We start from the raw sequence: 12,437 nt of genomic DNA on the forward strand, positions 1-12,437 counted from the left end.
GCAGGGCTTGGGGTGGAATGGAAGAGTGTGAGTAGGTGCTGGTCTTCAGAAAATGTGCAGATTGTAACCCAGAAAGGTCGGTAGATGCTCTGCTCCGGAATCTTAGAGACAGGCAGAGATGTCAGAGGATAGCCTTATAGCAGGAGTCACATTTTGGCAGCTGCGCTGGACAAAGCAAGGCGTGCCAGCTGGCTCCCCTGCCTTGCACACCAGACAGAAATGAATAGTCTGAGAGGACACGCAGGCTTTACTTCAGACAAGGAAGAGAGAGGGCAGGCTGTGGGGACAAGGGAAGTTTCTTTATCCTGAGTTGGAATTCCAGGTTAGAACAGAGTTTGTGAGTTAACAATCCTAATGGTTGTGTCTCAACAGTTAAGGTATATACTTTATGTCATCAACTATGTGCTCCTTAAAAGGGAAGATAGAAATTTACAATATTTACAGCTTACATTTACAAATATTATTAACAGGAAAAATGTGGTTTACCAACAACAGCATGTTGTTGTATATTACTTGTTTTTTTTTGTTTAGTCCTATATTATTAAATAGTGAGTTCTTGAATGGGGTAATGGCCATTTTGCTGTGAAGTGGAATAAATACAATGTTTAAAAGATTTAGTTTCAGTTTTTACTCCTATCATCTCTGCTGATAAACTCACTGGTGCTCAGTTGCGATGATCTAGTCTAGAATTTGTACTCCCTAAGCACACGGAATCAGCAGATTCTTCAGTCTCTAAAGGGAACAGAATTAAAATTCTTTACTCTTTCTTATTGAAATTAGTTGTCAATTTTGAAAGTAACTGCTTCAAGCAATCAACAAATATTCAATAACTACTTACAACATTCCTAAAGTCCTGTGGGAGAAGAAGAAAACTATGAGATATCATTGGAGAGATAACATATTCACATAACAAAGTTGAATGACAATACAACACTTCTGTCTCAAAAGAGTGCATGATTAATTGCCACATGACAGCTATAGATAGTGAATGTTTCAGGATTCTTTGCTGGTTGGAGAAATCTGGAAAGGCTGCATGGAGGAGGTGCTACCAAATTAGACAACCAATTTGGAGAGAAGCTATAAAGCTAGTTTAGCTGGAATGAACAGCATAAAACTAGGTATATGGGTAGGAAAGTCTATAATATGTTTAGTGATGACAGAATTTTCCTAAGTTTTCTATAGTGGGGTGTTATGGATATAGGTCGGTTAGGTTCAATTGGGACACAGTGATTTTTGAACCCTATGCAACCCATTGCCATTTTCCTTCTTTCTTTCTTTTTTTGACTGCACCGTGTGACTTGTGGGATCTTAGTTCCCCCAACAGGGACTGAACCTGGGCCACTGGCATTGAAAGCCTGGAGTCCAAACCACTGGACTGCTAGGTAATTGCTGGTTGCCATTTTCTAACAACAAATATTTTGTTTTGTTCCCTTTACAATTATTTTTTAAATTGATATGAAGAGTTGGACACGGATGAACTGAACTGAATGCTCTAACTATAAAAGATAAATGAAGGGAGAATAATTTTTAATAAAATATATATTCTTGATTGCATTCAGATAAGGTATCCCAAGCAGTAGGAAGAAAATAGAATGGTGGTTCCCATTCCCAGGGGCCCCAGGGGAAGCTGTTCCCTGGGTGTAGAGTTTCAGTTTAGCAGGATGCAAAAGTTCTAGAATCTGTTGCACAACAATGTGCATGTAATTAACACTACTATACACTTAAAAATGGTTAAAATGGTTATACAGCAAATTATATGTTGATATTTTTAATGCAATAAAAATGTGAATTTTAATATGTAAATATATCTGAGTGGATTTCTTTTCATTTAGTTTACTCAGGATTCAGTGGGCTAGCTCTGAACATTTTTCTTTCAGTGTTAATAGACTGTTGTGAATTGTTCTGTCAGCTGCTTTTCTCCCCTCTTACACCATTTTCTACCTTTTTACAAGGAGTACCCGCTCTTGCTCTACAGGTGGTCACAGCCCGGCTGCTGCTGCGGCTGCGGCTAAGTCGCTTCGGCCTTAGTGAACCTTATTCCTCCCTCCACATCTTGGGGAGCTGGCCCCGCCCACCGCAAGCCTGGGAGTTCTTGAGGAGGCGCGGCCCCTTTAAGAGGCAGGCACCCGGGGCGGTCGCTGCGCCGATTGGCGGAGCTCGCAGCCACGTGGCGGTCCTGGCAGCAAGGGCTGTGGCCCGGCTCTGGTGGCGGCAGTGGGGCTTCTGGGGGGTCCCTGGGAAGGGGCGCAAGTTAGCAGATGTGCGTGAAGAAGTGTCTGGTCGGCCTCACGTTTTGTACCTGCTACCTGGCTTCTTACCTCACGAACAAGGTGAGGGGGGCGGGGGCGGGGTGGTGATGATTGCCCGTGGGGGATCTGAGTTCCCAAATCGTGTGTGGACCAAATACTGCCTCCCGATTTTTATCTGATTTGTTCCTGATGGTGATGGAGAAGAAAACAACTCTGCACGATGCTCTTTTAGAAGGAAGATTTGTTGGACAGTACTGTCCTCGTTTCTCGTGCTGTCATACATTCTTTACATCTACTGGGAAACTGGATTTTTGACTGGTGAATTCCCAGGAACTTCATTTTTGGATATGTGGACTACTTTTTTGGGAAGGGGAAAGCTGTTGGCCCCTGTTCCCTCTAGGAGGAAGAGTAGGAGAGGAAATCATGCACGTTTTGCTCTCTCTTCTAAACATACCCCTGCCCCAGAACCACCAAGGTTCCTGAAGCCTTTAAATACAAGATATCAGTCCATCTCCATCTCTGCCTCACACCACTGATTCTCAAACCTATTTTTCTTGTGACTCCATCCCAGGCATTTCGAATATATTTAAGAGTTTTTCGTGAAATTATTAAAAAATAAAACGTAAACCTAATTTTGTTTAATGTCATAAAACCCTTTTGATGAAAAGTCAGAAAAGCAGTGGTACCGTGTTTTTGTTTTGTTAGGAGGGAGCCTTGGGTTTGGCACTAGGTAGAGAATTGTTAGATCCCTGTGAGCTAGGGTGGGATATCACCCCTTGTCCTGGACTCTGGGGTAGATGCCAAGGCAAAGTGATGATAGAGGTCTTAGGACCACCTTTCCCCACCGTAGGGTCTCTACTACTCTCTTTCCACTCCCCCTTGTGGGGGGAAAAAAAGCAAACCTAAGACCCTCTTTCTCTAGAAAAGAACTACTAGCAAATAGCAATGAATGAGCATTTATTGTCTTCATGTAGGTTGTTCAGGATGATGCAAGACATGGTCCAGATGCTAACATAATCCTTCCCCTGTCTCAATGTTACAAATAAAATATCAGAGGAAAGTGCAGAGGAACATATTGACTTAATGTGAGTAAATAGGCTTCAAAGAAGAATGAAGGTCCATCTCTAGGATATATACACCAGAGCATAGGCAGGTAACTATACTTGTAATATTTAGAAATTCATACACGGGGAATTACAGGTTGATTAATCCATGGGGGAAAAAAATAGAAATGTAAGCTTGTATAACACCAGTCTATTGCGCTTTTCCGGAGAAGGAGATGGCACCCCACTCCAGTACTCTTGCCTGGAAAATCCCATGGACGAAGGAGCCTGGTGGGCTGCAGTCCATGGGGTCGCTAAGAATTGGACAGGACTGAGCGACTTCACTTTCACTTTTCACTTTCATGCATTAGAGAAGGAAACGGCAACCCACTCCAGTGTTCTTGCCTGGAGAATCCCAGGGATGGGGGAGCCTGGTGGGCTGCCATCTATGGGGTCGCTAAGAGTCAGACATGACTGAAGTAACTTAGCAGCAGCAGCAGCAGCAGCATTGCGCTTTTTAGATCATGTGAAGAATCAGTGGTGTCCTTGCTTAAAGCCATTTAATAGTCTTTAGGCTTTTAAAAAATTCTTTAAGTGTTCCATCATAGAAAAAATAGAAAAAGATACCCAGAAAGAAAGACAAAATACAGTTCTCCTGTTAATAATGTGCTGTAAATTTGGTTAAAAGACATAAGAGAAATACAAGTTGATCTTAGTTGAATTGGCTTAAAAAAAAACAAAACCCTTAAAAAACACACCCAACATGTTAGTTACCTGAGCAGAATTAGTTAGAAAAACAATCCTAAGAATGCAAAACCAAACAAAAGTGGAAAGAAAACAAAGGAAAGAAAGAATAGGATGACAAACACAGAAGGCAGTGAATTTTTAGGTAAACTGGGCAATATATCTAATTTATCAAGTGGATACTCTGAGAAAACCAGCTGTGTCCAGGGGTTTTTCCAGTTTTCTCTGGAGTTACCACAGTTATAGCATGGCACTTGCAAGGTCTGGGAATGCTGAGAGGGATCAGCTGGCCACAGTATCTGGCCCAGCTGTTGTATGTTCCACTTTGTTCCATCCCCAGCTGAGAGGTGGTCAGGCTTCTGGTGACCCTGGGGAAAGCAGCTTCCCTCACCCCCTTTTTAAAAAATTTTACTGGAATATAGTTGTTTGACAATGTTGTATTGGGTTCAATTGTACAGTGAAGTCATTGAATTATACATATGCTCATTTCTTTTTCAGCTTCTTTTTTCGTATAGGTAATCATAGAATACAGAGTAGAGTTCCCTGGGCTCTACAGTAGGTCCTTGCTGGTTGTCTATTTCATGTACATGTATATGTTAATCCCAAGCCCTGATTTATCCCTCTTCCACAGGTTTCTCTTTTCAATATCTGTAAGTCTGTTTCTGTTTTATAGGTTCATTTGTCATTAAAAAAAATACATTCCACATATGAGTGATAGCATGTAATACTTGTCTCTCTGACTTCACTTAGCCCCTCTCTTTAGTATAAATTAGAAGGTCATTGTTTTTCCCCACTGTGTGATTTCTTTGGGGAGGAATAAGAAAGGCCTTTTTGAAACTTGAGTGTATTTATGTTTCTTTAGTAGGGATTTCCTTGATTATATGGTCTATCAATTCTCTATAATTTGAAAATGTCCATTAATTTGATATTTGTTTTTCAGTATGTCCTGTCTGTCTTGAAATTTACCTACCCTACGTTATTCCAAGGGTGAGTATCTTTTATATACATTTGTAGGAAATGTCCAACTAGCATCATTAAAATATTTTTAATGACTGCATAGATTTTTCATTAGATAGACATACTGTAATTTATTTAGTTGTTCTATTCATGGCATTTAAATTGTGCCCCCTTTGGGGGGTATAAATGCAACAATATTTTCAGACTTCTTTTTGCACTTAAATCTGCCAAATTTCTATTTCTTTGGACTAAATTCCTGTATAAGAAATTTAGATTAAAGAACATGAACTTCTTTAGTCATCTGCTTGAATATTAAAAATTTCTTTTTCAGAATTGTTTTATCAATTTACATTGTAACCCAGCCTGTGTGTGAAAGTTTCTATGATATTTTGAGTTGTGCTCAGAGTATGGCTCATTTTTTTCCCCTCTCTGCTAATTTCATGAGCAAAAAGTAATAGCACATTGCTTTGCCTTACCATTTTTTAGATTATTTGTGAAGTTGGATGGTTTTCTTATGTTATCCACTTGTATCTCTTTTTTCAGAATTGTGTTTTTGTGCCTTTTATCTTTTTATTTTTATGATTTATTTATTTTAAATTGAAGGATAATTGCTTTACAATATTGCATTGGTTTCTTATCCTTTTACTACTCTTTTATTTTTACTAGTGTTTTAGTATTTTCTTATTAATTTAATGAATTCTTCATATTTTAAGGATGTTCACAACTTTTTTTGTCATATTTATTGAAATTTCTTTTTTTTCAATTTATTCTTTGGCATTTCATTTTGTTTATAATTATTTTGATTATTTGGGCTTTTTAAGTGACATTATAGACAATTCATTGTTTGAACATAGGAATGAAGCAGCAGAGAAAAACACAGATGAATCCAGAATGTGGTCTTGTAAACTAAGGAACACTGTTAGAAAGAAGACAGAAAATGGTGTAGAGTCAGGTCAGTAGAGTAGATACTGGAGCCACAGCATGGAGTACTCTGGTGCTCACATTTCCCCCTTTTACCTTAACCACCCGCCCCCCAGCTTTTTTTTTTTTTCGCCCCCCAGCTTTTTAAAAAATATTTTATTTTTATATTGATTGTTTCTTTTGTGATAGCTATCATTGCTTTTAGGGGCTTCCCGGGTGGCACTAGTGGTAAAGAACCTGCCAGCCAATGCAGGAGACATAGAGATGTGGGTTTGATCCCTGGGTCAGGAAGATTCCCCTGGAGGAGAGCATAGCAACCTACTCCAGTATTCTTGCCTGGGAAATCCCATGGACAGAGGAGCCTGGTGGGCTACAGTCCATGGGGTCATACAGTGTTGGACATGACTGAAGTGACTTAGCATGCACTATTGCTTTTATACTTATTCTTCTCATCACTATATCATATAAATATTCACCTATATGTCACTAAAACTTTTTTCAATTCTTAATTATTATTTGTTTATTTTAGTGTATGGTTCAATGTGAAGAAATCATTCCCCCCCTCATGGTTTTTATTTATGCTAGCCCCATTTATTATATTTTGTTGTATAATCCTTCATTTTGCTTTTAGGTTGTTAATATCATATGTGAGGTCATTTTCCTAGGGTCTATTTTTGAGTGCTTATTTGTCAGCTTTTACGAAAAGGGACTAGTGCTAAATTGCTTTCATTATTATAGTATTTAAATATGTGGTAGAGCACACCATCCCTCATTCTCCTCTTCCTTTTTTTTTTTTAAAGTATCACAAATGGATACAGAAAAGCAGGGATAGACATCTTAATATCAGTCAAGATTGAATTCAAGACAAAAATCATTAAGTAAACAAAGAAATATGTGTTACAATGCTAAGCAATGCAGTTCAAAATGAAAAGACACGTTGTAACACTAGAGTGTGGAGTTCAAAATGCAAATGAAATAGGGATGAATATCTGTCAGCCAAACAACAGAGCATCATCTTCTGTCAAATAAAAATGGCAAGACTATCAGGGATAAATAGAAACATACCACTAATAGGAGACAAACTTACTACTATTTTTTCCCATGACAGATCAATTCAACAAACAAAAAACTAGAAAAAAATATTTCATAAATAGTGCAATTAATAAATATTAGACTCAGTATCTTGAAAATAGAGATTATGCCCCCTTTTAAAATGCCCATAGAATATCCACCATGAATAAAGCATCAATTATTTCCAAAAGAGTCGCAATTATACAATCCCAGTGCAGTAAAACTAGATCTCTACCTCAAAAACAAAAGTCCTGCCTACAAAGGGCTCTTGAACATATAAAAAGATATTCTTCATTCATGAGAAAATATAATTTTATACTGTGTTGAGATATATTTTTACTAACAAGATTTGAAAAATAAAATTTTAAAATTTGATAATATCGTGTTGATGAGGATGTAGAAAGCAGGTAGGTGCTCTAGGGACTTCCCTGGTGGTTCAGTGGTTAAAACTTTGCCTTCCAATGCAGGAGGTGTGAGTTTGATCCCTGGTTGGGGAGATAAGATTCCACATGCCTCTTGGCCAAAAAGTCAAAACCTGAAAAAACAGGATCAATATTGTAACAAACTTAATAAAGACTTTAAAAATGGTCCACAGCAAAACAAACAATAAAAAAAAGCAGGTACTCTCATGCTGTCATGCATTGATTATAGGTGGAAAACTGTTGATGTTGATAATTGGCACAATGTCGGTGATTGGCATTTTGGTAGAATATAGCAATATGGCAATGGTTTGAATCCTTCAATCCAGCAATTCCACTTCTGGGAATCTACCTGACAGATTTACTTGCATTTATGTAAACAAAATATGTGCAGGGATATACATGTGAAACATTACAGCCCTTTGTGACAAGCATTTTTAATCAGCCTAATTTTCGTCTATATAGAATCAATTAAATAAATTATACTGTATTCCTTGTGGAATACCATTCGAACATTAAAAAGAAGTAAGGAAACTCTTGTGTATTGAAAAGGAGAGATCTTCAAGATCTCTCCAAAAGAGTGTAGTACACTACCAACTTCTAGAAATATGTGTATATTCTCCTCATTTTAAAAAAAAAGATTGGGAATTCCCTGGTGGTCCAGTGGTTAGGATTCAGTGCTTTCACTGCTGTGGCCCGGTGTTCAGTCCCTGGTCTGAAAAATAAGGTCTTAAAGCTGCTTGGTGCAGGAAAAAAAAAAAAAAAACAAAACCATTAGAGGACTTCCCAGTGGTCCAGTGGTTAAGACTGTGTCTGCCAGTGCAAGGGGTGCGGGTTTGATTCCAGGTCATGTGGCTAAGACCCCACATGCTTCCCAGCCAAAACATGAAACAGAGGCAATATTGTAACAAATTCAATAAAGACTTTAAAAATAGTCCACATCAAAAAAATCTTAAAAAGGTGAAGATCCTAGTAAGACTGGTTACCATAGGGAAAGATGGACATGGTGCATATAGCAGACAGGGAAGGGGAGAAGTTTTATCACCACTTACTGTTTTATGCTTTTGAATTTTTTGTTCTTTATAATATTATCACCAATATGTTGTTTCAGGTGAACTTTACAATCACTGTCAAGTTTCTCGCTAATAGTTCATACCAAAATTTTAAAGGATATCATCCATGATTGTGTATATTTTGGTCAATGAAGCTGGGATATTGTTTTCTCCTTTTCTGACCCTGATTGTCCTTTCACTTCTGTCCAGGTTGGGGGACTTAGGGAATTTAGGTGGGAAAGGATGTTGTGGTCACCTGAATTGCTTTTTACCCTCCTCCTCTGTAGGCTTCCCCTGAGGCTCAGTGGTAAAGAATCCACCTGCCAAGTAGGCGACGCAAGTACGAAGGTTTGATCTCTGGGTCAGGAAGATCCCCTGGAGAGGGAAAGGGCAACCCACTCCAGTATTCTTGCCTGGGAAATCCCATGGACAGAGGAGCCTGGCAGGGTACAGTCCATGGGGTGGCATAATAGTTGGACACGACTGAGCAGTTCAACAACAGCAAGAAGCTTTGCTGGAGCCACTCTCTCACCTGTGAGCCATTGTCCATTCTGGGCCTCCTGCTTCAAACAGGCATCTGCTCAGATTTATTGGCTTGGCCAAAACGTCCATTCAGGTTTTCGTACCATTGTATGGGGGAACCCGAATGAAGTTTTTGGCCAACCCAATAGTTTCTCTAGGAAAACTTACCCAGCTCCCTAGACTAGATTAATTGCTCCCTGCTAGGGTGTTTCGTGCTACCTGGTACTCTTCCCCTTAGGACTTTATCACACCTTATTGTATTTACTGGTTCATTCACTTACTTCCCACTACACTAGGGTTCCTGTGCCTCAGCACTATTGACATTTTGATCTGGTTAACTCTTGTGGGAGGCTGTCCAACATGTTACAAGGTGTTTGGCAGCGTCCTGGCTTCTACTTACCAGATGCCAGTAGCAATGCTTCCCCCACCCCCAGCGGTGACAACCATAAATGTCTCCAGATACTGCCAAGTGTCCCCTGGGGGGAAGATCCAAACGATCGAGATCCACTGCTCTAGACCAAGCTGTTGGAGGACACGACTCCATGTATTTCCACGCTGCCTGGTGGAGTCATTGAAGGCTCCACGAGGGAGACATAAAACCTGGATCTTATGGGATGGGCAGGTGTCCACCAACACAGAGGAGATGGGAAGATGTTATGGGTCAAGAGGACCACATGTGCAGACTCTAAGAAGTGTGAAATAACCTGGCACATTGCCGAGGCTGTGGCCAGTTCAGTGGAGCTGGAATGTGGCTGCCACTGGCAGATGAACAGGAGCTGACCCTGGGAGGGGCGGCTGCAGGTCCTGGGAGGCTTGTGTGTCCCATGCAAGTGACTTTGTCCTTTAGGCCAGGGGATCTCCACTGTCATGTCCCAACGCGTGGATGTGTTGTAATCACCTCTGGAGGGGAGGTGTCTCAAGTCATAACTGCAAATAAAAGGTTTTGAAATTTATGAATGACTCACCAAAAATAGAGTAAAAGCAGTTACTGCAGAACAGGATAAAGTTGTGCCTATAGTACCTGTCACTCATTTGGCACTCAGTCACGTCTGACTCTGCGATTCCATGGGCTGTAGCCAGCCAGCCTCCTCTGGCCATGGAATTCTCCAGGCAAGAATACTGGAGTGGATTGCTATTCCCTTCTCCAGGGGATCTTCCCAACCTAGGGATTGAACCTGGGTCTCCAGCATTGCAGGCAGCTTCCTTATTGTCTGAGCCACCAGAAAGAAGACCATATAATACCCATCATTCATTTGGTGTTTTGCTGTGCTGTCTGTACTGGGAGGGGAGGGGTGTTTATTTTGTCACCTGTGCCCCCCGCCTGAACTTTGCACTTGAGGAAATGTGTCTCCTGAGAACTTCATGACCCCAGGTGTGTTGGCTTGGCAAGGAGGCTGAGAGCTGCTGTCTATGGCATCAGGAGGAATCAACTGTTCTTAAAACAAGTGAGGAGCACAATTAGGTTTGCATTTTAGAACAAACCCTTTGGCTGCAGCATGGAAAATAGACAGTGCAGGGCAACCCTGGAGAGGAAAGGGGACCCATTAAGAAACTGATGCCGTGATCTAGATGTGGAATGATGGGAGGCTGAATTAGGCAGAGGGATGGAAGGGAAGGCTTCAGGTTTCAGAGCTGTTATGGGGTAAAGTCAATAGGATTTTGTAAGTAGATGAGGGAGGTGATGGCAGAGGAGGGCTAGGATGACATCTAGGTTTCTGGTTTGGCTGATTAGGAATAATAGGAGGATGACCAGGATGGGAAAGGGGAAATTCCAGGTTATGTTTTTTTTTTTTTTTCTTTTCTTTTTTTTTCCCCATTTATTTTTATTAGTTGGAGGCTAATTACTTTACAGTGTTGTGGTGGTTTTTGCCATACATTGACATGAATCAGCCATGGATTTACATGTATTCCCCATCCCGATCCCCCCTCCCACCTCCCTCTCCACCAAATCCCTCTGGGTCTTCCCAGTGCACCAGCCCTGAGCACTTGTCTCATGCATCCAACCTGGGCTGGTGATCTGTTTCACCCTTGATAATATACATGTTTCAATGCTGTTCTCTTGAAACATCCCACCCTCGCCTTCTCCCACAGAGTCCAAAAGTCTGTTCTGTACATCTGTGTCTCTTTTTCTGTTTTGCACATAGGGTTATCGTTACCATCTTTCTAAATTCCATATATATGCGTTGGTATACTGTATTGGTGTTTATCTTTCTGGCTTACTTCATTCTGTATAATGGGCTCCAGTTTCATCCACCTCATTAGAACTGATTCAAATGAATTCTTTTTAATGGCTGAGTAATATTCCATAGTATATATGTACCACAGCTTCCTTATCCATTCGTCTGCTGATGGGCATCTAGGTTGCTTCCATGTCCTGGCTATTATAACAGTGCTGCAATGAACATTGGGGTTCACGTGTCTCTTTCAGATCTGGTTTCCTCAGTGTGTATGCCCAGAAGTGGGATTGCTGGGTCATATGGCAGTTCTATTTCCAATTTTTTAAGGAATCTCCACCCTGTTCTCCATAGCGGCTGTACTAGTTTGCATTCCCACCAGCAGTGTGAGAGAGTTCCCTTTTCTCCACACCCTCTCCAGCATTTATTGCTTGTAGAATTTTCGATAGCAGCCATCCTGACTGGCGTGTAATGGTACCTCATAGTGGTTTTGATTTGCATTTCTCTGATAATGAGTGATGTTGAGCATCTTTTCATGTGTTTGCTAGCCATCTGTATGTCTTCTCTGGAGAAATGTCTGTTTCGTTTGTTGGCCCATTTTTTGATTGGGTTATTTATTTTTCTGGAATTGAGCTGCAGGAGTTGCTTGTATATTTTTGAGATTAATCGTTTGTTGCTTCATTTGCTATTATTTTCTCCCAATCTGAGGGCTGTCTTTTCACCTTACTTATAGTTTCCTTTGTTGTGCAAAAGCTTTTAAGTTTCATTAGGTCCCATTTGTTTATTTTTGCTCTTATTTCCAATATTCTGGGAGGTGAGTCATAGAGGATCCTGCTGTGATTCATGTTGGAGAGTGTTTTGCCTATGTTCTCCTCTAGGAGTTTTATAGTTTCTGTTCTTACATTTAGGTTTTTAATACATTTTGAGTTTATTTTTGTGTATGGTGTTAGAAAGTGTTCTAGTTTCATTCTTTTACAAGTGGTTGACCAGTTTTCCCAGCACCACTTGTTAAAGAGGTTGTCTTTTTTCCATTGTATATTCTTGCCTCCTTTGTCAAAGATAAGGTGTCCATAGGTTCGTGGATTTAACTCTGGGCTTTCTATTCTGTTCCATTGATCTATATTTCTGTCTTTGTGCCAGTACCATACTGTCTTGATGACTGTGGCTTTGTAGTAGAGTCTGAAGTCAGGCAGGTTGATTCCTCCAGTTCCATTCTTCTTTCTCAAGATTACATTGGCTATTCGAGGTTTTTTGTATTTCCATACAAATTGTGAAATTCTTTGGT

The 12,437-nt window shown here is 40.3% G+C and overlaps 1 protein-coding gene across 9 annotated transcripts in view; it reads left to right on the forward strand.

Annotated features, from left to right (window-relative positions):
• Positions 1–2,164: 2,164 nt before the first annotated feature.
• The window catches only part of TMEM241 (transmembrane protein 241), a 113,165-nt gene continuing 102,892 nt past the window's right edge, over positions 2,165–12,437 (forward strand). For 8 of the 9 annotated variants that reach the window (XM_043889076.1, XM_043889081.1, XM_043889080.1 and 5 more), the window contains exons 1-2: positions 2,165–2,330; positions 4,977–5,023. In XM_043889076.1, coding sequence (XP_043745011.1) covers positions 2,259–2,330; positions 4,977–5,023 — 119 coding nt within the window. In that variant the 5' untranslated portion in view covers positions 2,165–2,258. Of the gene's footprint in view, positions 2,331–4,976; positions 5,024–5,847; positions 5,946–12,437 lie in introns of all 9 variants that reach the window. The other variant, XM_043889084.1, reaches the window with a different exon arrangement.

This window comes from Cervus elaphus, chromosome 27 (assembly GCF_910594005.1).
Source record: "Cervus elaphus chromosome 27, mCerEla1.1, whole genome shotgun sequence".
NCBI lineage: Eukaryota > Metazoa > Chordata > Mammalia > Artiodactyla > Cervidae > Cervus > Cervus elaphus.